The sequence below is a fragment of the Vanessa atalanta genome, chromosome 8 (genome assembly GCF_905147765.1).
Source record: "Vanessa atalanta chromosome 8, ilVanAtal1.2, whole genome shotgun sequence".
Lineage (NCBI taxonomy): Eukaryota > Metazoa > Arthropoda > Insecta > Lepidoptera > Nymphalidae > Vanessa > Vanessa atalanta.
In genome coordinates this window covers 5,946,842-5,972,730 of record NC_061878.1, presented here as the reverse complement: position 1 = coordinate 5,972,730, position 25,889 = coordinate 5,946,842, and the positions used below count along the sequence as shown (strand labels likewise).

Below are 25,889 nucleotides of genomic sequence, written 5' to 3'. Positions count from 1 at the left end.
CAGGTGTCCACTAATTAGATTTTAATAACTTTAAATTTACTCATTTTAAAAAGAATAGTATAATAATAGGTTATGTGCAGAAATATCTATAGACTGATATTTTTTGTTAGCTTTTCGATTAAAATTATAAAGTATTTTGAATGACTTTTTATTTCCATAGGAATATAACATTAAGTCCTTAAATATATGCCCTTTTGGTATACTGGTGCTGGAACATAATATTATCTTCAAAGATATAAACTGGGATAAATAAGATTCTAAAACCACGGAAATTCTCTAAACCACTTGAGATTTGCAAATAATATCAAACTAGGTTGTACTAATAAAACCTTAGTTTTCATGGATATAAATCAATTGTTATCAAATTATTAAAATTGACCTTTAGCCTGGTGGTAGTAATTAAGATTTTAATGATTCAACAAAAATCGAGTATTAATGATGTATATAAATGTGAAAAAAAATAAGAAGAAAAAATGCGCTTGAATGACAAATGTTTGCATCAACAATGAGACCATTAGGGAATGCAATACTGTGGTATCATATTTCAGGTGATAATAATTGAAAAAAGGTTTAAGCAATATAAGATTAGAAACGCTAATAGCGTGATAGGTAAAAGGTTTTAGGTGCTGGCAACTATCTTGTCAAATTGTCATTGCACATTGTTTTTCTATTTTTTTTCTTAGTCTATTATTGTCAGGTGTGAATTGTGATATTTTGTTATATAGTGGTTAATATGTCTTAATTAATTGTAATAATATGCCGCGATATGAAATGTATAATATAAATATATTTTATTTGCGCTGAATTTAGTTTCCAAATAATTTAATAATACGTATTTATTAAATATCCCTACAATAAACGTAATAATAATGAAAATATTAAATATTATTGGCCTAAGTGCCTTTCAAATTATATCATTTATTTTTGTTGTGGGTTATTTTTTCGGTATATTGAATAATTATTTTAGTGACAAAAATAATTATTGTGCTATGACATATATGTTTGAGTATCCACAGTTTGTGGTGAGTTTTGTTATAATTTTAAACATTCTTACTAAGTATTTGATTTCCATATAAAATATTTTCGTAAACTTTCAGCGTATAACTCTGGACGAAAACAAAATATTTCCACAATATGGTCTTTATGCATACAGCGAAGGAAGATTTACAGAGAGAGCTAGAAAAATGTGGTAAGTGAAACTAGTTTCTTAAAATTGGTTTCGTACATATTTTTGTACCTTTACTTTTTTTTTAAGGTTTGATGGTGTACCCGTTCTTTATCTGCCAGGGAATTCAGGGAGTCACATGCAGGCTAGATCTTTAGCGTCTGTGGCCTTGAGAAAAGCATTATCATCAAAATATGAATACCATTTTGATTATTTTACAAGTAAGTAAGCTAATGATAAGTCTAACTACCCATTATATTTTACACATACACATTTACAAATGGACATACTTAATAGATTTAAAATTATACCATTTTTTATATATAAACAGGTAAATACAAATGTTACATATTAAAATAAAATGGTAAAGTTTTTCTTTTCTGTTATCCAATTAATTTTCCGTTTTTTGGGCGGTCGCTATTGAAAATCTTTAGTGATATGAGTAAGAAAATGATGATATGAAGAATGATAAATTAATGTTCCAAACAGTTTTTGTCAAATTGTTTGTCTTGTTTAATATATTTATGTGGAAGGGATCTATGTCACGTTTTAATATTTAAAAAAAAAACATAATATATATAATAATTTCATAGTCTTTACTACATATTTCACCTTACTTTCTCCAAATGATACAAAAAGTTCACTGTGTTTATAAATTTTTAGTAAATTATAACGAAGAGCTCTCAGGTTTGTATGGTGGTGTACTACAAAGTCAGACACAGTTTGCAGCGGCTTGTGTAACAAAAATATTGAGCCTTTATAAAAGCAATAGATATACAAAGTCAGTTCCTACTACAATTATACTTATCGGACATTCAATGGTAAGGACTCATTATTATTGTTCATTTAGAATGACCTCAAATTACTTTATCAATAATATCTTGTTTTTTTTTAACCCTCAAGGCGACCAACCACCCTATGGAAAAATCCATATATAAGTTAGTTTTATTGTCAAACATGGAATAGTTATATTGACATTTATAATATGAATAAAAAAAATCTTAATATATTTTTTATTTTAGGGAGGACTTATTGCTAAACGTCTCTTGGCATATCCAAGTACAATCAATACTACTAATATTGTAATAACATTGGCAACACCACTTGAGGCTCCAGTTATTAACTTTGATTCAGTAATAAATGATTATTATATGCTTATGAACTTAGAATGGGAAGCCTATGTCAGAAAATATAAGGAGGTAGAGGAAAAAAAGTTTCTAATAAGCATTGGAAGTGGACCACGTGACGTACTGGTTCCAGCTGGTCTGACCTCTTCAAACGATAGTCACATTAGTGCTCTGGTAAATTTCATGTACATTTTAATAAAATATTATCATTTGTTTTGGTTTATGAATATTGTTCGCAATATAGATAAAATTAAATTTAAATAACTTTAATTTGAGGTTGTTAATCCTATATCAAAACTATCAGTTGTACAATGCTAGCAGTATAAAACTAATAACATATTATGGAGAGTATTTTTTTTTAATTGAATAGTTCAATTTTACAGTAAAAATTAAAAAATATGTCCATGGTAGGTTATAGATTATTAGGTATTTCTTAACTAATTAAACTGTTTGATTTTAACAGGCCACAGCTATTCCCGGTGTATGGGTAACACCAGATCATGTCAGCATGGTGTGGTGTAAGCAGCTCGTGATGGTAGTCAACCGTTTCCTCTTCAGTATTATCGATCCTTATACTACACAAGTTACGGAAAATAATCAGAAAATAGCAGCTAGTGCTAGACAATATTTTGAGGTATTCATTATTTATTATTAAATAAATATTTTTTTATTGAAAATTTCACATTGATATAATATCATGCTAATATAATATGTAAAATATTAAGAATACCTGTGAAATTTTTATTTTAATAATGTTCAGTTGTTTGTCAAAGATAATATTTTATTATTTTTATCTAATCTCTATCTAAAATGTAAGAGTCCTAGAGAATAACATCTCATTGATTTTGGTACACTTCAATGTATTTTTTTTCTACATGGCATATGAATGAATCTTTTATTTGGTAACATTCACCCAAGAACCGTAACAGGATTTTTTAAAATTTTTCCATTTTTAAAATTGGTAAGCAGATTGGTAAATAGGTCACCTGATGCTAAGCTATTACCACCGACCATAAACAGTGACACTGTATTACAGAAATATTAACCATCATCACATCGCCAATGCGCCACCAATCTTGAGAACTAAATTATATGTCAGTGTAATAATTGTGTATGTAGTTACATTAACCGACTCACCCTTCTAACCGACACAACAATTCTAAGTATTGCCGAGTGGCGGTAGAATATCTCTCGAGCGGGTTGTACCTGCCCAGACGGGGTTGCACGATTAAGCCCTATTAACAAATGTTTTAATGGATATGGATTAAAACAATGTCACTTTCTGTTTCTGTCTGTGTCTCCACTAATTTCTAAATCACCCAACTAATTTTGCGTAAACTGCACGAAAAGCCGTTCGGTATTTTTGGGTTATTGCAAACAAACAGATGGACAAACGTGGCTAGGGGACTTCGATAATATGTAGTGGAATAAAACTAGTACTTTGCAGTGTTCGTGGTCACGGGCCAGTCTGCCCGTGACCACGAACACTGCAAAGTGCTCGAAACGTCGGGATGTTAAAATAATTAATATACGCGATTAAATCCGTTAAAAACTAGTTTTATTTCAATGTGTAATAATCGCGAAAATCTAAGACAACATTATATGTAGTGGAGTTACATAAACAAATTGCATGTCTCTCAATGCAGGCCTATCTTGTGAAGCAATGAAAAAATTGTGAATCTTTTGTCTGCGTAGAATAGAGCGCTTCCTTTTAAATGTTATTTGTTTATTTTTTTTATTTACAACATCCACGGGCTCACAGTTGCCCGTGCCTTTTTTTACATTTTATTTTTATAAATTATGGCGTTATTTTATATTTTTACTGAACATCAGTTGATCTTCGCTGGACTTCGAGCTTGTCTTCTTCTTGGAAGACGTGGCCCACACTGACATTTTTTTTTTCAATTTAACATAATATATAAATAATCCATAATATATGATTATAATGATTATATGTATGGTTGTCACGATATCACTCATCAGTTCTACTTACAAACATCAAGGCCCACTTAATGCTGTTTTCGGCTTGAAGGATGAATCATTGTAATACAGATCAGATTATGACCCAAGGGTCTTGACCCCAAAAAGTTTTTACATTTTTTATATTAGGAGTCTGTAGTGTCTCATAATCTAGAATATAGGATCTCATAGTGTTAATGTCTATAAGTGAAGGTCACAACAAACCACCCGTTGCCCATTAGACCAACCAGCTTTTCCATTATATATCAAAATATCTGGTAACAGTTTTTTTTTATATATATATATATTAATTTCCTTTATAGACGAATCGATCAATGATTTTAAATCCATTAATAATACGACCCAACGTGACTATGCAAGCCGATTCGTTTTGGTACGAAGATAACAGGCGAATTTATCAAATTTCGCGGCCGGAGATCGAGAGGTAACTTGTATAAAAACATTTATATGACACAACTCGTTGTATATATGTACTGGAATAACCGATATTTTTTATCTAACAATGCTGATGAAATTGATTTATTTGATAAAAATATACCATGTAACTTATTTAATCGTTATCTCTACTTTCAATATATCGCTTTACTATAAAGACGTTTCAGTAGAAATGGGTTAAAGATACGATACGAGAATTTGAAAATGAATTTTAATACAATTCATAAAATGGTTGCATTTTACGAGGAAAATGAAATTGTTATATTTATCTCATTGAATACGTCTGGTAACAAATACAGCGCATTGCTGGCATTTTTCCAGACCTCGAAATAATTATTATTACACCGAGAGCTTACGTCACCTTCGTTAACGTATTTTCTTAATTCATTCGAGTAACAAGGGTAATTATTTTACAGACTATACGTGAAACGTTGGTGAAATTAGCTATTTGTTATATTTTGTATCCAAATCTTTCTTACCTTTCTTGTAATATGAGTAAATAAATTCTTTAATTTTATTATAAATACTAATGTATTATGGATGTTTGCGCATTTTTTATTGTTTTTTTTTAAATGATTTAATATTATTTTCTTTGAGAGCATATCCATCCTAATACTTTCCTTTAATTCTAAAGAAAGTAATGTTTATTTAGAACATGGCACAATTAAAAAAAAAAAACAAAAATTAAGAATAATAACGAAAAAACACGACAAAAAAGAGATTTGGTAAGCAATGATAGTAACCGTGTCCTAAGTAGGTGTACCATTCAGCTTCCATAGCGTCATAACTACATAGGGTACCATTTTCAATGGTACCCTATGTAGTTATGACGGGCTGCCACTGGGCTATTAGTTAGTAATTTTAATAGAACTTAATAACTATTAGCTGAATCAATATGGTTTAATGTTAATATTGTTTCATATTGCATTATATACTTTATGTATATACAATTGAGTTTCATTTCGTTTAAATATTTTGGCCTTACAGCTTTTGTAATAATGTTAAATATTTTTTATTTATCTTTATAGGACAACACATCTGATGATAAGACTTGTCAGTTTCCCACAAAATAGATTTGTAGCCGTTGAATCTGTGAACGTAGACGATAGAGATTGGATATTTGGATGCAACGCGAAGAATGTTTACAATTCGTACAGATACTGGTAAGAAATTAAGACAAGAGATTTATTTATCAATCCAACATGTATCTATTAATACGTGAATTTTAATCAAAGATTGCGGTTTTAAACCCAGCTGACCCCACTAATTTATGACTAGTAGGTCATCCGGGAAGCTTCGCGTTTATTTAACAGGTTTTTAGGAATTTCGAGGCCTATGATGTATAGATTGGACGAGGAATGGATGGTAAGTGGTCTTCACCACCTATAGACAATGGCGCTGTTAGAAATATAAACCACTCCTTACATCGCCAATGCGCCAACGACCTTGGGAGCTAAGTAACTAACTATGTTTTGTCCTCTGTGCCTGCAAGTTACACTGGCTTACTCACCCTTCAAATCGGTACACAACAATACTGAGTACTGTTGTTTGGCAGTAGAATATCTGATGAGCGGGTGGTACCTACCCAGACGGTCTTGCACAAAACCCTACCACCATGTATTAATTGTCTGTCTCTCTGTCTATATATAGACGTTTTCTGTCTGTGGTCTGTCTGTACGTCTGTCTCTTTCATGACAAAACCACTGAAATGAATATGATAAAATTTGTTAAGAAGCAAGCTTAAAGTCCAAGGAAGTACGAGAGTAAAGATACTTTTTTATGCCCGACGACTAACCCTCAAAACGCGAGTGAAGTGAAGATTTATATAAATGAGTCTTAAGTAATAACTATCTGATTTAAATTTCTAGCAAAGAAGCAACCTCGCTGAGCGAACTGAGTCGCTGGACCGGCGCAGCTACTAACTTCGGCAAGAGAAAGCTAGCGACGGTACATTTACATAAACTGATGGAAATCGAACCGGATTGGACACACGTTGTTGTTAAAGTATCCCCTACTAAGAAGCCGGTAGGTTATTTTTTTATGTTAAAATGGAACTAATCGATATATATGCTTTTTTTAAAGAATGCCATTATATTGAGTTCCCCAAACAGCAACATTGAGTATTGCTCCGTTTTGTATTAACAAAATATCAAACTTTAACCTTTACAAAAATATCAAGTAAGCAATCTCTTATATATTTTAATTTCAATGTAATATTTCAATATGTGACATTGGGTTTAAATGTTACTGAAGTTAAAATTTAAATTTTTCTTACTTGTACTAAGTGCTGTATATTTTTTTAATTGGTAAGATTTTTACAGATAGTACTAAATGTGGATATAAACGATCACGCATCGAGGGAGATTGATGTTAAACTACCCTCAGATTTTTCATTCGGTAGAAATGTAATAAAAGATGAAACCGAAGCGAACAGTTTGTATTATGAATTGATTCTGTCTGATTTGAATGTGATTCATCAAGCGTATTTGTTATACGTCGAGCCGACGAGCAACTGTCAAACGACACAGTACCACGTGTCCGCAGAATTGCACGTGCCATGGGCGAAGAATCATGAATCGTTTCATTATTTTACGTAAGTTATTTTATTGTCTATGCAATAAATGTATTTTTTATAGGTATTCAATATAGGTACATAAAACTTATACCAGATGTTCTAGCGTGTTTTGGAAGTTTTAGATTTATATCATTATAGCAGGAGTTGAGCTTTGTAGTTTCCATTTTTAAAATTTAGCGTATTGACTGATGATAAATTTGTTAAAACTCTCGGGGCAGGGGAGACTCGTCTCGAATCTCTCTCGTCCTCGTTTAATTCCCCTTAATGGTGTTCCGCAAGCATTCCGTGGAACTAGAATCATTTACAGAGAATGATATCGATACCACGTCACCAGATTATTTCCTCACCAGTTTGGTGATCGACAACGAAACGTCATAAGACTTGGTTTGAGATAAGAAGAATTGGTAAAACGTCATTTTAAATCGATGTTGAATACTGATATGTTAATGTTTAATGTTGACACGTGGATGTTAAATACGTTGTACTTTTTTCTTGTTTATTTAACTTTTTAGTAACCTTTATAAATATATAAAAGTTGAACATAGGCAATTACTGTCCAATTCATTTATTATGAAATAATAATAAAATATTGCTAGTCTATGGTTTTCTTTATTATATATATTCTTTGTCATGCTTAAATATGAACTCAGTACCTAACGTCTTGTGTAGCTATTGTTTATATTAAATTATTTTGACTCTTTTTTTTTCAGGCATTTGAAAAATACGCCCATGAAACTACGCTTATTTAAAAGCAACCCTAATGTAACAATAGGCTTAGAGGCCGTAGATAAAGTTAAGATAACTCTTTTATTAGATCCAAAATGCACTTTTAGGATTAGGTAAGTACAAAATATTTATAATACCTAAATAATAATTTTAAAATGTATATAATTTCCATATGAAAAATAGCCGCTTTCTTGGTCTAGTGGCTAGCTTATCCGGCTTTATGTTCCGAGGTTCTGAGTTCAAATTCCGTTTCGGGTCGTAACATGAACTTTTACCGATACCCGATAGTTTGAACATGTCATTATAGTTTGACGTCACGCGTTGTAAAAACTATTAAGATGTAATTCTTCTTTAACTAATAATTTATAAATAAAATATATTTCAGTATCTCAACATCGTGGTACCATCGCTTAGCACAACTCTCACGTAACTACACCCCAGTATTAGTGCCTTATGTAGTGGCTATAGTTTTACTCGCAGCTAGAAGTAATATCTTGAGCTTGAAAGAACGCGGCTCGTGTATATCGATACACAGTGCTTTGATGAGCGAAGGCGTTAAACCGTATTACGCATTGGTGTTTGGAAGATTAGGAAGTATGACTTTGATGTAAGTTTATTTTATACGATTTTTCAATTATTGTTTACAAATTTACAGCGCAACAAATCTGGGTACCATCTACTCATTCTACCGCAAAACAGCAATACTTTGTATTCTTTGGGTTCAGTAAACAGTACTGTGGACACGAAGGACATAACAGCTTAGTTCTCATAGTGGTTGGCACATTGACAATGTAGACAAGAGATGGCTAATATATCCTACATTGCCAATGTCTATGGACGGTGGATACCACAATAAGGGCCATCATAAATTGGCATAATAATTTTATTTAATCTTTATTAACTTACTCAAAAACAAAAGATGCACTGTGTGATTTTAGTTGATTTATCATGACGATACCAATCATGTCATATATTGACAAATTATGTTATGACAATTCAAGGTCAATGTTGCTTATGTATCTTTACTCCTATATATAGTATAGAAAGTATATTAGATGAGATGTCAGCCCTAACTCTGATACTTTAAATTATAATAAGTTCAGAAAATGGGTCGAGAGTACTCGAGAAAATCTAGCCCATTAACCTTAATTGATACAATTGGATTTAACCCTCATTGCGTGCTCAGATTGACGGATAGTCTCATATTATTATTTGAACATGGATGCTTTTTCGATGCTTGTAACAAAGATGTACTTTTATTATGTTGTTATAATTAATTGCATAAATAATCTTAAATGAGGCAACAATTATTCAATCATAATTCGTCGTAATTTGTTGTTTATGAGGCGCAATGAGTGCAACTCTAAAAGTGCATTTTTACATTATGTCGCAAAGTTTATTTTTTGTCACTTGTTTTGTTTCTTTTGCACTTTTTAGTGACTTCTCTAGTTTACAAATGCGGAAATATTAAAGTAAGAGTAAAATTGTTTCTTGTTCCAGGTCAGTACCTTTTTTGACATTTCTTTTAGAAAACGCAAGTTGGAAAAATCTCGAGTTACAATATTTTACACGTTCACTGCTAGTGTTGCCAGCTTATATGACTGCTTTGGGTATATTAAATGTGGTTGCCGCAGCTGTATTGATTGTGATGGTATTTTCATCTCAATTGGCTCATCGACTGTTATTTAGGTTTGTACAATAGTATTCTAAAAATGTTTTCATCAATATTTTATTTAGGTGTATAGTGTAATAATGCTAAATGCGGATGCGTTTTATTTTTCCCAATTTGATTTGCGATAAGAATTGTGATAAATAATATGAGAATGCGTGAAAATTAACGATCAAGTTGCTTATTAATAACTAACCTCACCTTTGCACCTCATGCAACTTTGTGTAGCTATAATGTAATTTTTAGTTTTAAGTTTGGGTGCAATGAAGGATAAATAAATAAACAAATAAAAATAGTGTATCTTTCATATTATTGCTGCAGTTTCTAATATATTTTTTTCTTATTAGGATAGTATGGCGAGGTGGTACAGGGCTAGCTGAGAAGATGGCAGCAGGGCTACAAAAAGTGCCTATGATTATGAGTGCTGCTCTTGTATGTGCGGTTCCACTTTCTTGTGGTGCTGCGTCATTAGCTGCTGGTGCTGCATTCTATGCATTCATGGTTAGTTATAGACAAATAAAAAATAAAACATTAATTTATCTTTTTATAGTAAAAATGCTACATCTATATCTTGAAGATACATATATCATTTGAAGATAACATAAAAATAATACTTTTATACTACTAATACTTTATTACTTTTAGCTATCTAAAATGTATGAAGAATATCTTGAAGATTTTGTCTATAGACTAATGTCCAAAATAGCAAGCAGGATCTGTCGTATGTTTAAATCCAAAGAAACTAAAAGTGCCACAAAATCATGTCCAGCAAAAAATGTCATAGCAACACATAAAAAAGATCCATTAGATGAGAGTGTTAATGCATCAACAGATGATAAATCAACAAATACAGAGAATAATGACAATTCAAAAGCATTGTTACCTAAGGTCACAGAAGAAAAAAAAGAGAAGTGTGACACAAATGAAGCCGAGCATGTGGATGAAGACTTAAATAATATAAACTTTCACATGATGCTATTTTTCATGTGGATGGCAGTGACAATTGTTAATATACCCGCTTTATTGACATGGGCTCGAAATTTCAAGTAAATAGTTTGTTTTTAAATAATCATTAATCCACTAGTAATATTTCTTAGTATTGCTTCGACAGACTATTCCCATTGACTTATCTTTTAATGTTTTAGGTCAAACAAACCAAATTACAACTACTAATTATAAATATGTTATTTAATTTTCAGATATAGTATGGTTTTAAAACCAGATACATCCTACCACACTGGTTTTGTGATGTCAGCATGTTCTGCTATTATTTGGCAGATGGATGGACCAAAGAAAAATTTGTTAGTATATTTGAAATTGTTTTCTTAATATTAATACCCTAAACGTTTTGGAATGCTTAGAATTGTATTGTGCAAGTCAATGTACTTCAAAATTGTCCCAAAAATGTTTTACTCTCGCAATCAAATTTGTATACATAAATAGTATTGGGCAATAGAATTGTGTATGCTTGCAAATTGGTTTTAATTAATGTTACCTTATAAAATATCTATTAAAGGATTTTATAATTTTTTTATTATTACTATAAATTTATTGTCTTATTTAACTACTAATTATAGTAATTAGTAGTTAAATAAGGTAATTTTGGTGAGTTCTAAGGCACAGACTCTACTCATACATAGCCAACTGGTGTACTGTCAAATGTAATAGATATAACAAATAAAAGACACACATATTTGGATATGGACAATTTTACTACTTTTTAATATATTCTACAAACTTGATTCCTGACAATCAATTGAACAAATATTGTTTATTATTAGTTGAATAAAATGTTGAAAAATTTTCTTTATTTTTGTTTCCAGGAGGCATTATGATGCAGTAGCTGCTTTGCTTTACACAATGGCAATATTTATTTTAGCCTTAGGACCATTTTCCCTGTCTATTGTAAACTATGGTGTAACATTTATGTTTACAATTATAACAATACAACAATTGTATGACAAAGAAGAATCCACTGAAGTAACTTCTGAAGAGCATTTGGAAAGTAAAGATGCTAGTGATGAAAAGACAGCTAGTAAAATGGATCTAGAAACGGAAACTAAAACTGAAGGTACTAAATCTGATACTAATCCAGACCCGAAGAGTGAAAACTTTGCAAATGAAAAAGCCAATGAAAATGATGAAAATACCAGTGAATGTGATGTGTGCAATGAAAATAGGATTTACAATATATTCAAAAATCTCAGAGAAAAGTTTAGTTTCAGCGATAGCTTAGAACATTGATAGTAATCAAAGTAATAGTTTCTTTTTGGAAATTATTATTTAGATCCTAGAGAATTTTGACACTTATTTAATATATTGAGTATTATAATAGAGATTTTAAAATAGCTAGTCCACCAATATTTTACCAGTTTAGGTAAATAAGAATTATTCATTGAAAAAATTAAATTGCTGTAGTCAGTTCTACTCAAAGTAACATTTGGAAATGTGATTAATTTAATTCTTTTTGGATTCCATATTTGCTCACGGAATCACGTCTTGTATGTGCAATTCATCTTTACCTACTTAAACTTGTATAAGAATATTGTAAACATCTCAAAAAAGTATGTAATTTTGTAAAAAAAAAATGGCCTAATTTTGTGCTTATATTTTATATGACAAATTTCCTGTTTTAAACTATAAACTGATATTAATTATACTGAAAAATAAAAGATTTTTACCTTAAAAGCTATTTATTTATTAAAAATAAGATCAATAATAGCGACACGTCATTTAGATGCTTCATGTTACTTTTTTCCTTTCTTGCCAGATGATTTTTCATCAGTATTTCTAGGATTTTGCCAATTCAGAGGGTTTCTGCGATACATCGGCCATGGTGGTAAAGTTAAAATTGCAGCTAGTATAAATCCTGCACCCAAAATGTAGACAGATTGAGAAAATTGTTGTACAATATAACCCCAAATAAAACCGACGATGCTGAATAATGTTATTATAGCTCTGTAAAGCTTTTCTGCCTTCGCTTGTCCAACGTAGTCTATATGGGTTGGGATAGACGTAAAAATATCCATTTTATAAGTTAAGAAAACTGATTTGTTTAGTTAATATCTTGACACTAAATTCACCACTGACAAGGCGACGTAGACAAACAACACGTCAATAATACTTTATTCTTAATTATGGCGAAAAATATAGATAAAGTATAATCGTAGAATTACCATCTAGAAAAATATATTTTTGAAATAAATCGCTCAGATGTAAAGACAAAAGTAAATTAAACTCACATGTTTAAAATGTAATATTATGTTAATAGTTAAAACATAAATTACAACTCGAATAATAATAACATTTGAACAGATTCGCAGCCCCGTATGCTCAATTTATTATATTCAAACTTAAAATAAATATATATATTTTGTAGTATTTTAATTTAATTTTTTTCTGTTCTAACTTCAATCTTTTTTTTTTAAATTCAATTACACTTTATAAAACAAAGTTTTGGTTCTTTTATGAGAATCTAGATATTGTTTCGTTAATATTTTTTATTAATATTATATATTACGCTATTTTTATAATGTAATGAATAGATAAAATAATTTGCTTATATACTATTACATACATACATTATATACTAAATAAGGAAAAAAAATCACTATAACCTTAATCTCAACATCTTATACATAATAATTCCAATACGTATTTATGAAACAGATCAATATCTCAATTTTGTATATTGGGATAAAAAAATATGAATACTTCAGCAAAGAAGTTAGCATTCTAAAAGTTATTGATTGTGTAGGTAGGTACTTGTATAATAAGAATATAAAAAAAGTTGCGATTTGCGATTGCGAATAATGTAGACACCTGTAGCAACACCACAATGCATTTTGCCGTCAGTCGATTGTCAACATTCAGAACGATCAGACTCATTAGGTTAATTTTTAAAGTAACTAGTTTTATTTTACAAAAGTACAACAAACTAAAAATTTCAAACAAAAAATGACAACTTTCAAACAAGTTCCTCTCACATGTGGTGGCCATACTAGACCAGTTGTACATTTGGACTTCAGTGACGTTACAAAAGATGGATATTTTTTGATTTCGGCCTGTAAAGGTAAGTTTAATTATTGCTTTGCACTCGGGGTGCCCTTTTGCCTTGGCCTACATGTAGGTGGAAGACTTGCAAGTGTGTTTGGGCGTATTTGTTTGGGATTCACGCGACAGATGTTAGGCGTAAAGAGATATTCGAAAGGCCTTCATTTTTTTTTTGTTTTGTGTAAGTCAATACGTGAAGTTTAATTTCTGCTAAGGCTGTAATGACCTTCTCTTTCCGGACTTGCAGGAAGTACCTTGAGGTTCCGTTCGTGTATTTCCTCGCGGCGGTAGCTTACCTTGATAGACAAGTTGTGCTTTTTATTCTTGTGACTTGGACATGACTTACATTCTTATTGCAAATACAAAATCTCTAGGGTCAAGCCTTTATTTCTTTTACGTTAAGCTTGTTGACATTTCTTCTATATATTCTGGGTCACCTTGTATTTCTTCAAGGTACAAATCGAATCTTGACATTAATGTTTACAACATGGAATGTTAAGTAAACATTAGTTACTTTCATTGTATCATACAAGGAAAGACTTTAAAATATTTGTCCTGGTATAATTATTGTTTCATTGCTTTTGTTACTATGGTTGACCTTACTCATAATAGGAGGGCTACCATCTGTTCAGCAACATGTTATATGTGTAAATAAAGGTTAAAGATACACAAATTGAAATTATGTCACAAATTGGATATGAATTGTGGACTCGATTGAAACATCATATTTCAATCTTGTAAAGAGCAAATACTTATAATTTCTAGTAGTATGTTCTGATTAGAATCTAGTTTGAGGATATTTTAATTTTAAATATCTTCTCATTTATGCCAAAAATGAACCTACTTTTTTATGTTTGTGATGTGAAAAACATTACGATTTTATCCTGGAAAGACCATTATTTATTATATTTTATTTTGGTAACACTTTATTGCAATAATAATAGATTTTGTGGTTTATCCAATCCAAATGGACTTATAAAATAAAACTTTTGTAAGACAAACTTTGATAAGTCAAATGGACATAAAATGTTTTGATGGACATAAAACTTCAAGTCTTAATGTAGATTTGTTGAATTCTCAAGTAATGGAGGTTTCATTACTTAACTCTCTTGATATTGAATTAATCAGTGACTCAAGATTGGTTGCAATTAATCTAAAATTTGAATATTTTCTTTCAAAAGTCAAAACTCTCTTTAAGTCGAAAACCTAATAACTCAATTTTTTTGAGTTCTTGTTCTTACAGAAGTTCGACTATATATCATAATTTACTAGCTAACGTAACAATTAATGAACATAGACAGATTTAGTAGCAGCAATAATGTATTAAGTAACTTTATTTATAATAAAATGGTACAGAAGTTATATCTACTTTCAATATATTTAGAATCAATACCTATAATTTTCTTGTGCCCATTCACAATAACCTTGTTTATAGTAACCAATTGCCTTCACTCTGTTTCAAAGTCACTATCTATACATAATGCATATGTTACACATAATTTGTTCCCCTGTAGATGGCAAGCCTATGCTAAGACAAGGTGAGACTGGAGATTGGATTGGAACATTTGAGGGCCACAAAGGTGCAGTGTGGGGGGTAGCTTTAACCCAAAATGCCAATTTAGCTGCTAGTGGAGCAGCTGATTTTACAGGTGATTTTTATTTTACTAAAGTTATGTTAACAAAATTATTAAAATTAAACAATAGTCTTGATAATATTATAATTACAATTATATTATGGAACACTGTTTTTTTTTTAAACATAAATTTTATTTTATAGCTAAATTATGGGACGCGCGATATGGTGAAGTGGTTCATACTTTTGATCACGAACATATAGTGAAAAGCGTCAACTTTAATGCCGATGACACTCTATTGCTGACTGCTAGCAATGAGAAGATAATAAGAGTATTTGATCTTAACAAGCCAGATGCAGGATGTAAGAATTTTATGTATTTATTATGATGACTAAAAGCTAGAATTTTAAATCAAGACAAGTTCAACAAAGACCTTTATTTATGTATATATGTAAATGTATTGATTGTGATTGTAACTTCTTTGAACGCGAGTCCCGTCTTAATCAAGGCTGGGTTAGAAAAAACACGGATGCCGCACGTTGGGGTGCATTTCGCCAATGGTTATCAAGACTTGGACCAACTGTGTGGTGCCCCAGGTCTCAAAAATCTTTCGTAAAAACCTATAGGGGAGATCGCCAAAACACTGCTGGAGTGATTGCACCCGGGCGTGTTTTTGTTGTGTTTAAGAATGGGCTGTTGACGCAATGTGATTAACAATTCAGTCTTATTTGGATTCATTTCGGTCACTTGCTACTAAAATATGTTATAATTGGTTATCTGTCCCCTATTGGCATAAATAAAAGCCATAAAATCGTTAAATGTCAAACTCTTATAATTTGCAGCCCTTGAAAAAATAAGTGCGCACACAAGCAGCATAAGGCATGCTGTCTTTTTGCACAACTCGCGTATAGTGAGTGTTAGCGATGACCTTACGATGCGTGTCTGGGATCGCACAAGCGGCCAGGTGAGTTTTTATATTATTCATTTTATTAATAATATTATAGTCATGCAAAAACTTAATCTGATTGATATGGTAGTTATATATTATTTTAGTTTAATACAGACATAAGGTATATAGTATGTTAATATTTATAATGCTGCTGCATATATCTATCTGTTATAGATAACAGTAACCATATAATTGTTGACAGCAAATATATTGTCAAAGACAATTTGTCTTTTTTCCTTTTTGTCACCAGTAGTTTTAGCATTACCTATATTTAGATAAATGTCTATTTAAATGCGGGCGGCGTTTTATACGACGTATAAACTGATACTTTGCATTTTTTTTCTAAATATTTTAAATGTTTTGTAATTTTCAGGAGGTTCATAAAATTGAATTCTCAACAATACCTAACAGTTTAGAATTATCAAGAGATGGAGCTGTATTGACTGTAGCACATGGTAAGAATTAATTATAGCCCGTTTATTGAGAAAGGTAAAGAAAAAATAATGTATAATTTTATATCTCAATCCTATATACTTAAGACCAATAAGAACTTGTTCACATAACACCCAAGACAACATGTAGAGTTCAGTTAAAATTTGTTTAACCATCACTAATCCTGAAATTTAGACTGTGATGCTGCTTGAAATAAAACTATGAGGCATAATAAAAGTAACACAATGCTCAGTTATACAAAAGGTAGACCAAAGGAATTGACAGCACATACTTGGTTTTAGGGATTTGTGCCTGGGTAGGTACCACCCTTTCATGGGATATTCTACTACAAAACATCAATACTTAGTATTGTTATGTTTGAAGAGTAAGTGAGCTACTGTAACTACAGGCACAATGAACATGACATAACTCCATAGGTTGGTTGTGCTTGGCAGTAGGAGTGGCTAATTTTCTTACAGCACCTATCTGTGGTGGCCCATTTGCCCATCTGCCTACCTATAATTAAAAAAACTGAATACATGTTTGTTTGAAAAAATAAAATAAAATTTATACTAAAAAAACACAGGTGAACTAACAGGACACCTATAATTAAGTTATATATAGGTAAATTGAACGTTTTAATGAACTGTTTGTAATATTTTTGTCTTTTATTTCAGGTACCAATGTCTCATTCTACTCGTCAGACACGATGCGTAAGATGCGCGAGTTCCCTGTGCCAACTAAATGTTTCTCTGCCTCGCTGGCTCCAAGTCGAGCCACTTTTGTATGCGGCGGAGAGGATCTCAAGGTTTACAAGTTTGACTACAATACTGGCACTGAACTTGGTAAGTAATATAAACATTTTGAACATAACTAAATTAATTGTCATCAATATATAAACTTCAAACTGCTTCCTTTCTGAGCAAAGTTTTGGAGTTTATTCATTGCTCCAATGCAGGTTGGCAGATTTTCATTTATTACATGCAGTTATCATAATGAGGTTTTGTTTTACCACTAAGTGTAAAATCAATTATAAACATAATTTAAACTCGTAAAAACTTAGAGAAAACCTGAAATATTTGATTAACTACACCAACAGAATCAATATTTATATGGTGTAAAGTAAAAATGAGATTATTTCTTTTGTCTTTTGATATAGAAATAAGAATACAAGGAAATTGTATCAGGAAGTTAAATTAATTATTATTATTACAATGATTTATTACAATCACTAGTAGTAAGTTATTGAGATTCATGACCAAATATAGACAAACTGTTAAGACAAGATTCTTTTAATGGTGTGTTGTTGATTGATAAAGAAGGAAGGAAAAGAATAATAATTAGTACCAACCTTAGCTCAATTTTAAGAATTTTACTGTTCCTTTATTATTAATTAAAAATACCGCATTTAATATGTGTCTGCAGACAGCATTTTGCACCATAAAAAAATAACAGATAGAAGAGCATTTTAAACTTCCTTACACATATATGCCATTATCTTGGGGTCCCTTTACTTTACGGCTGATGCTGATGATAACTGCCTGCAGTTAGCTATGCCTCTGAAAATAAATAATAAAGTGGCTTTCTCTGTGGTGCAAAAAATCTTATCTTAAATGAAACAAAAAGTAAAGTTTCCTTTAATTTATTGAAAAGAAAAGGTTTTTCAACAGTCTCATTGTATGATTCCAGAATCAAACAAAGGTCACTTCGGCCCGGTGCACTGCGTACGCTGGTCGCCTGATGGCGAGTTGTACGCGACGGGCTCGGAGGACGGCACGGTGCGGCTGTGGCAGGCGGTGCCGGGCCGCGTGTACGGACTGTGGCGTCGCAGCAACGAGCACCAGCCCATCGCCAACGGCTTCAAAGAAGTTGCCGCGAACTGACACTGCCTAGACTTACCCGTGAGTGTGTGTACAGGGCATAAACTCTTCTCTTGAGGAAAATATTTGAACTAATTTAACCATGTTGCTTTAACACAGGTTGTTAGGTATGCATATAGCTAATATCGTCCCACACATGCAGTTTTCTAAGCACCCAAAAATCCTGGTGGCTTGCATGTATTTTGAAGCTGTTATTTAGATTAACGATTTTATATACGACCTTTTAATAGTAACGATATATAATATTTTCCTGTAAATCTTTCAGAAGTGAAGAGAAGAAGACAATGTGCAATCAAAATTGAGCGCTTGGTGGTTACGACGAACCACGAACGTGACGGTAGCAGTCACCAGGCCAAGTGTTTGATGTACATACAATATGTGCGGGACGTATAAATCAAGACTTTAACGATTGTCCAGTGTTTGTGTTGTTTATTTTATACGGCAACACTACTTTTTATACTCAAATGCAATGTATTTATTGTAAAAAGAAACTTAAATAGACTTGATAATATTATGAAACGAAATAAAGTGATTTGTAAATAATATTTGCACTTTTATTTGTTTTATTATATTAAAGTCCTGAGAGAATGCATTCCTGACGTCTATTCAGCCAGTAATGATTAGTGATACACTTCAAGATAGTTAACATAATTTTGTACCTACTATAAACTATATATAAATTATATTGTGGTAATATGTATTAAAATAATATTTAGGTTATCTATTAAATTTAGTGCAAAATTGACATTTTTACAATTGACATCGTTTTGAATGATGATATTCATTAGTACGGCGAAAAAATTATAGTATTAGTTTAATCAAAAATTCTTACTACTACTACTACTTTAAAGTTACATCATTCGTTTGATCAAGTAGTTGTCAGGAACACATTCTCTTAGGGGCCGGACATTATGTACAAGTATTTTTAACGATTATATAACATATTAAGTAATTTAATAAATATTGATTTTGAGAAATTCGCGAATAATAATTTAGTCAAGTTATTCATATTTTTACAATTTTATAGTTGTCACAAAATCTAGCATCTTGTAAATGCTAAATTATGATATTTAGTTACATAAGTTTGCTGATTATTTTCTTATGTTATTGGCTCTATGAACCGATATTATTTTTTTATAAAGCATATAGATTATATGACTGGTTTTTTAAGCAAAGATATATAGTTTAAATGCTGAAACAGATGTGCAAATGTATAAAGAATCGTCATTTGTTACGAATAAAATAAATCGATATTGTGATGTTGAATGAAACACTTGTATGACTATTTTTGAGTTTTTATTCCCTAATATTACTTTGTAAAAATTAAGACTAAGTAAAAAAATAATTATGCCAATATTTTACAAAAATAATTTACATAAACTTAACATTAGACAGAAACCTAGGCAGTGAGAAGTTTTATTATTTTACAAAGGACTATTTTTATTAAATTATTTTTTAATCGACCCCTATTAATCTTGTACGTTTAATGGTAACATGAATGGTAAAATTCTGTTAATAGTAACAATATATTGGTGGTTGTGATATTTGAGACTTATATAGTAATCTTAAATTATTTTGTATCGTTTCATTTTTTTAAATTAAAGCTTAAGATGGCCGTAAATGCGCATTGTCACATCACGTTTATTTATGTGACCTTGTTTCAAATGACTTGTTTATTTTTTAATAGTAACACGGGTTACCGATGTTTTATTGTTGATAATAATTAAAGAGATATTTAATACTTACATTCATATTATGGTAGAAATGTAATGTATATGATACTAGTTATGTTCGCGCAAGCAATTCATTTATGACCACTTATAAAAATAAAAATGTCATTGGGCGTTTCATATAAACCCTTGCATTCACATTGTTCAGTTATATATAAAGTATTTGCTTTTATATTCTTTTAACTTGTAAATATTTAACTTGACTCTAAATTTATACGATGGATTACAATTATTATAATAACATTTGAAACTGCATTGTTTGTATCGATATTGGATCATTACATATTATTTGTAAGTTTTCATTCACTCACATCACTGGGTTTATAAGTCACATCACTTTTCACATTTGCCGCGTTCAAATCGTCTCACTTGGCGATAAAAGGTGTTAAGTCCGGGAACTTGAAGTTGAGATGCGGTCTCCTTGGTGCGCGCGGCTGCGTCGGCGCGGCTCCGCACTGCGCCGTACACACGTCGTCGCGCAGCACCGCCTCGCGCGGCCATTCGCGCCAGAGCTGTGCGCAGTCCGTTATACGGAGGGATGCGCACTGAGCCTTTAGAAATTATTATAATCATATTAATATTTTAAATATATATAAATTAATATTATTGATGTTTTCACCTTATTTAGTCACGATTCCCAATATCAAAAATATACCAACGTAGTCGATATTTTACACAGTACAATGCTTATGCATTGTACTGTGTAAAATATTAAATAGTATTCAATACGTAGTCAATAGTCAATGTGAATCATGTTAAATATAAATTTTAAATGAAAATTCACAAAATCTTACCCCTTCGACGGTACAGATGCAAGAAGTACAGGGAGACGGGAAAGCTGAATCACTGAGTGGTACAGAGCGGCCTGCGATCAGACAACCTTGAGTTGAACTCTCACGCCACGCTGATAGGTCTAACTTCGGTAACGATGCACATGGGACACGGGGGTTCCTGTAAAAGCGGGAACAGGTTAATTCACCTTTATCCATTGGTTCCTCGTTACTTCGATACAATTTAACTTGTAGATGATACTAATATTAATAATTCACTAGTAAATTATAAATCGTCAACATAATGACGTAGGTATACGCTATTATGATACTGGCTGGCTGGTTATAATGTTGTAACAATTGACTTACAGGAAATTGCTAGGAAGGTCAAAAGAAGCACGTTGAATATCACTCGCAATGTCAAAGTTATCGCAGAGCACCTTGGAGAGCGTCGATTTGCGGATTTCCGAGAGCTGTTGTTCCGTAAAACGAGCCGCTCTATTATCGTTTTCATACCTTTATAAACAAAGAAACATTTAAAATGTATTTAATTTTCTTAATATTCGGAATTATTGAATGCCTTTAAAGTTACATAGTTGAAATGTTATCTATTTAACAAAAAAAAAAAACGCAAATTAAACACTCACCAGAAACGATCACATTTTCTGAGTTGTCTGAACTGAATAGCGATGATGCAAGCGAATGTAGGGCCGACGAGACCTCCTTGCAGAGGACGCTCGCTCATGCCACCAGGGAAAAGATCAATGTCGTCTACAGTTGCGTATATCCTCTTGAATCTGAAATAATAAATAAGAATTTTATAACATAATAGTTCAATTATTTAAAAAACAAGTAGGTAATATGCGAGATCATTTTTACAGGTCGTAATTTCTAAATCATACATGTTTTCTATCTAATCATTTTATCAAGAACGAACACTGTTATGGTTGAAATAAAAGTATAATTTATATAGCAAGTATTATAAAAATATTTCCTATAAATGAATAACAAAAAACACTTTTTAGTATCTACCACCATGGGTGATCACTCCCAACGATCTCTTTTATGTAAGTAAATTACCGTATCTCTATATATGTACATACACTATCTCTATATACATTTAAGAATTATAGCTACGAACAATATCACTCAAAACCTAGCAATCATTATTTGCTTTCTCTTTCAAATAATTACCTCGCAATAACTTCATCTGGGATTTCTCTAGCCAAATCTTCGAAAGTTGTAGCTCTCTTAAGATTACATAAGGCTCTGTAGTTGTTATAGCTTGGGATACCGTGATCTCTTGCTCTTTGGACATTAAGAGCGACTAAATCAATTCCAGAAAAAGGTATACGACGATCTTCAAACAGGTGGTTTGTGACTTCGCCGGTGATGAATTGGTCGAGAGTTTCCATTGGAGTGGATGCCAGACCACGCATGAGTTCGTCAACCATTGGTGGGTGCTAAAACAGATGATATATTCTTCTATTATCGAAAATCGAATATTTATATATATTTAATCCAATATAATATTATAATTGTTAATTAGATGGTTTCATTTGAAATACGTACGTTCATAAACATGTCGGGTCTGAAGAATCCATCTCTGAGTAGAATTGGTGGATCAACAGGTTGGTAAGTTGGTGAAAGACGTGGCAAATGTGGCCTCAATAGTGAATGACCAAATCGGAATGCAGCGGCAGCAAACTCGGTTACAATAGCGGGATTGCAGGTGGGAGAGTATTCTTTATAGTAACCTGGAAGAATATTGATTTGTTAGACATTATTTGAATAATAAAAAAAAAGGTACATATATAACTAGATAATTGTACATTTGATAAGAATTTTTTAAAGGCTCACTCACACTCCAAACCGGAACACAACAATACTAAGTATTGCTGTTTGGCGGTAGAATATCTGATGAGAGGGTGGTACCTGCCCAGATAGGGTTGCACGAAGCCCTACCACCAAGTATATTAAAAATTATAAGTTTTACCTGAAGGCAATAGTTTCAGCCCATATAGATTAACAGCATTCCAAGATAACAATCGTGGAAGAAATTCGTTGTAAATGATGTGTGTGAACTGCGCAGCAACAATACGACGAGCGTGTTCGAATAGTAAATCGGCATCCCAGTGGGGGTTCACTCCACGTAAACCTTCGACCAGGCGGTTGTGTTCACGAAGGAAGATAGTGTGAATGGCAGTTAGACCAGGTTGTTCAGATGCTCTGCCGTCACCTAAAAAAAATGGTCAAATTTATAGAGAAACAATATCTAATTTTAAAGTTACGTTGACAAGACTGCGCCAGACATCAATTGCTATTATTTTATACATAAGTTGAAGTCAGACTTACCAGCAATGAAACAAAAACCGCTTGCTGCTTTACACTCGGGGTGGCTGTCGGAACGTGGCAATAAATCTCTGCCATTAAGAGGGTTGGCGGTAGCGTTCAGTCGGCCGTTGAAGCCTCGAAGCTTACGTACAATACAAGGATTTTCTCCATAGATGACCGAAGCATCAAGGAAAGCAGTGTTTTGATTAACTTGTTCACGAGGTCCTAGAAATGAGAAAAACAAGAATTTAATTATTGCACATTTTTATTTACTTAATTATTGCTTGTAATTAAAGAGTGAAATATTCCCAATTTTGATAAAATTTTATTAAATATTGTAATGGAAATTGATGTGGCTTCAAGGTAAATAATAATAAATACTTACGGACTAGCTATTAATCATATTCCGTTGATGGGAATTTTTTGGAAAAATCATGACCATTATTATAGATTTTACTAGTCCTGGGGTAACCTCTTATCATATTTTAATTTCTTACCCAATTGCTGTTGTCCCGGCAAACTCCTCATGAATGGGAAGCAGAGACGCTCGCCTGAGGTTATGTTTACTTCGGGGTAGTAGTGATCACCGCGTGGCACTGGGAACGGATTGCATTCAGGGTGAACTGTACGCGGAGAGTCACACGATCTGCAGTCTGGTATAGATTCGTGGAAACCTGGAAATATAAAGAATTATTAATATATGCTTTCCTACCTTTTTATACTATACATAAGGAAAATATGTATTTACCTTTATGAATAGGCGTCATAGTGAGTTCGTGATCGAGGAACTGTGCGAACTGCATTACCATTAATGTGTACCGTGTGTGTAAGTTTGATATGTCGGGATGTATGACTGTTGATACGATACGAGGAGAGGGCAGCGGAGTTCCAGTTACCGAATTGATACGAGGACGGCTTACACCTTTAATAAATAAAAATAAACGGTTTGTATGGTCTGTCAATTCGAATATTAATAATAATCAATATAATTTTAAAGTAATTATATAATTACCATCTTCATAGACTGGTGGTAGTAATCTTGCGAAAGTTGTCAAACTTTTTCCTAAATTAGGATTACGTAGATTGTTGCAATATCCTGTATAAGTTCTGAACGGGCTATCTGGATCACAGTTGCCGTTATCGTCACATTGAGGTTCGATAATTGGTCCAACTTGGTCTTGACCAAGGAAGCTGCTCACATCGACTGATTGTAAAGAATCCACAAACTCATTGGAGGTACCGAAACCAAGTGAATCGTCGAATATTTGACGCTTGCGACGACGCCTGTAACATACAAATTATTTAGTTTCTAAAATAGTTGACTTTTGGTTTTAGTTTGCTGTTAAATAATAATTATTATTGCAAGAATTATATGTATTACTAGTACAATATATGATAATAATATATAATAATTGATGAATAATAATGACACGTTATATTATTTTCTTACCCATTAACAGAATTAAGAAGTTCGTTTGTAGCGAATTCAAAGAATAGTGAAGTATTGGCAAGTTTCAAAGCGTATTTATTTGCTTTTGAAAAGGATGCCGCAGTACCAACTGGAGATTTAGGATCTGCTCCTCCATCTGTAAATAGTTTATTAAGGTGTTACTCAAAATATGCTTAAATTATTACGTATAAAAATAATCATTATTAACTCTGTAAATGATACTCACGGGCTTCCCACAGCATGTACTCGAGTTTCTTTCTGTCAGCCATTTCCTGCTTGGCTTTGTGCAGAGCAGCAGCAAGCATATCCTGTGAGAGCCGTTCAGCTGCTTTTGCACCGTTCTCATCACGCCACGCTGATAACTCAAGGCGACTGTGTTGAGAACATTGTTGGGCAGCGTTCCTAAGAAAAACATTCATAAGTAAGACACTACTCGATACGATACGATAACTAATGAATATGTTTTTGGTCGTTTAAACTTAGAAAACTCACAAATAGGGATCTTCTTTGACAAATGCTTTAGGTTGAACGTTGTCGAGGGAATCATCGGCGGCACATAAAAGTCCAGAAAGGGACACCTTCCTGATGGCTGCTAGTTGTTCAGGAGCGAACGATGATGGAGGTAAATCATTTTCATACCAAAATCTGATGAAATCATAACATATTATAAATTGCAGTTGAAGATAAAGTCTCTAGTTTGTAAATTAAAGATTGTTTTAAAAAAATCTAGTTACCTGTCACTTTTTTTTAGGTTAGCAAACTGCATTGCTAGAACACATGCTAGAGTAGACCCAATCACAGCTCCAGATGCCGGTTTTTCCATAGCTCCTGCCATCATCAGCTCAATATCGTCAGCATTTCTGAAAAGTTCGAATGTAGTTTTTTATCCTATTACAAAAGTTAGGCAGACTGGCAATTGGACCAACAGATGCTGAATGTTTATCTGATATTGGCACTGAAATATTAACCATTGTCAAATCAGATGTAGCAATACTAAGTACCTTAGTATATGACTATTGAATAAGTGATTTGTCGTAACA

General features: G+C 32.1%; 4 protein-coding genes across 6 annotated transcripts in view; 2 read left to right on the top strand and 2 right to left on the bottom strand.

Moving 5' to 3' along the window:
• The first annotated feature begins 869 nt into the window (after window positions 1-869).
• LOC125065701 (GPI inositol-deacylase) lies at window positions 870-12,275 on the top strand. The gene is made up of 17 exons (XM_047673474.1): window positions 870-1,022; window positions 1,098-1,189; window positions 1,256-1,386; window positions 1,829-1,986; window positions 2,188-2,466; window positions 2,756-2,926; window positions 4,575-4,696; window positions 5,736-5,870; window positions 6,576-6,732; window positions 7,029-7,300; window positions 7,993-8,121; window positions 8,394-8,615; window positions 9,509-9,697; window positions 10,025-10,178; window positions 10,323-10,723; window positions 10,877-10,978; window positions 11,501-12,275. The coding sequence occupies exons 1-17, from the start codon at window positions 870-872 to the stop codon at window positions 11,919-11,921; spliced, it is 3,288 nt and encodes a 1,095-aa protein (XP_047529430.1). The 3' UTR covers window positions 11,922-12,275.
• An 84-nt stretch (window positions 12,276-12,359) lies between these two features.
• On the bottom strand, window positions 12,360-12,802 carry LOC125065702 (signal peptidase complex subunit 1). Its single transcript, XM_047673475.1, has one exon. It carries the CDS (start codon window positions 12,704-12,706, stop codon window positions 12,425-12,427), a length of 282 nt encoding a protein of 93 aa, XP_047529431.1. The 5' UTR covers window positions 12,707-12,802; the 3' UTR covers window positions 12,360-12,424.
• A 725-nt stretch (window positions 12,803-13,527) lies between these two features.
• Window positions 13,528-19,129, top strand: LOC125065555 (serine-threonine kinase receptor-associated protein). Of its 2 annotated transcripts, none has more exons than XM_047673228.1 (8): window positions 13,528-13,749; window positions 15,245-15,379; window positions 15,508-15,666; window positions 16,147-16,268; window positions 16,627-16,708; window positions 17,363-17,530; window positions 18,375-18,586; window positions 18,834-19,129. In XM_047673228.1, the coding sequence occupies exons 1-7, from the start codon at window positions 13,635-13,637 to the stop codon at window positions 18,566-18,568; spliced, it is 975 nt and encodes a 324-aa protein (XP_047529184.1). In that variant the 5' UTR covers window positions 13,528-13,634; the 3' UTR covers window positions 18,569-18,586; window positions 18,834-19,129. The 2 variants fall into 2 exon arrangements, with proteins under 2 accessions (XP_047529184.1, XP_047529183.1); XM_047673227.1 differs by having other exon boundaries at window positions 18,831-19,119.
• Window positions 19,130-19,881: 752 nt separating this feature from the next.
• LOC125065554 (heme peroxidase 2) overlaps window positions 19,882-25,889 on the bottom strand; it is a 40,585-nt gene continuing 34,577 nt past the window's right edge. Inside the window, exons 10-24 of one of the 2 annotated variants that reach the window (XM_047673226.1) lie at window positions 25,584-25,709; window positions 25,342-25,494; window positions 25,076-25,251; window positions 24,850-24,985; window positions 24,412-24,683; window positions 24,148-24,321; window positions 23,897-24,073; window positions 23,611-23,624; window positions 23,062-23,095; window positions 22,638-22,822; window positions 22,260-22,528; window positions 21,713-21,862; window positions 21,435-21,581; window positions 21,090-21,246; window positions 19,882-20,846 (exon numbers count right to left, since the gene is read on the bottom strand). In XM_047673226.1, coding sequence (XP_047529182.1) covers window positions 20,661-20,846; window positions 21,090-21,246; window positions 21,435-21,581; window positions 21,713-21,862; window positions 22,260-22,528; window positions 22,638-22,822; window positions 23,062-23,095; window positions 23,611-23,624; window positions 23,897-24,073; window positions 24,148-24,321; window positions 24,412-24,683; window positions 24,850-24,985; window positions 25,076-25,251; window positions 25,342-25,494; window positions 25,584-25,709 — 2,356 coding nt within the window. In that variant the 3' untranslated portion in view covers window positions 19,882-20,660. Of the gene's footprint in view, window positions 20,847-21,089; window positions 21,247-21,434; window positions 21,582-21,712; window positions 21,863-22,259; window positions 22,529-22,637; window positions 22,823-23,061; window positions 23,305-23,420; window positions 23,625-23,896; window positions 24,074-24,147; window positions 24,322-24,411; window positions 24,684-24,849; window positions 24,986-25,075; window positions 25,252-25,341; window positions 25,495-25,583; window positions 25,710-25,889 lie in introns of both variants that reach the window. The other variant, XM_047673225.1, reaches the window with a different exon arrangement.

Excerpts from the sequence above, each read along its gene's own strand:
- LOC125065701 (XM_047673474.1), top strand. The coding sequence starts at position 870 with ATGAAAATATTAAATATTATTGGCCTAAGTGCCTTTCAAATTATATCA. Across the intron at positions 4,697-5,735 it reads TCGCGGCCGGAGATCGAGAG|GACAACACATCTGATGATAA; the intron begins GTAACTTGTATA and ends TTATCTTTATAG. Across the intron at positions 5,871-6,575 it reads TACAATTCGTACAGATACTG|CAAAGAAGCAACCTCGCTGA; the intron begins GTAAGAAATTAA and ends TTAAATTTCTAG.
- LOC125065555 (XM_047673228.1), top strand. The coding sequence starts at position 13,635 with ATGACAACTTTCAAACAAGTTCCTCTCACATGTGGTGGCCATACTAGA. Across the intron at positions 15,380-15,507 it reads TGGAGCAGCTGATTTTACAG|CTAAATTATGGGACGCGCGA; the intron begins GTGATTTTTATT and ends TTTATTTTATAG. Across the intron at positions 15,667-16,146 it reads TAACAAGCCAGATGCAGGAT|CCCTTGAAAAAATAAGTGCG; the intron begins GTAAGAATTTTA and ends TATAATTTGCAG.
- LOC125065702 (XM_047673475.1), bottom strand. The coding sequence starts at position 12,706 with ATGGATATTTTTACGTCTATCCCAACCCATATAGACTACGTTGGACAA.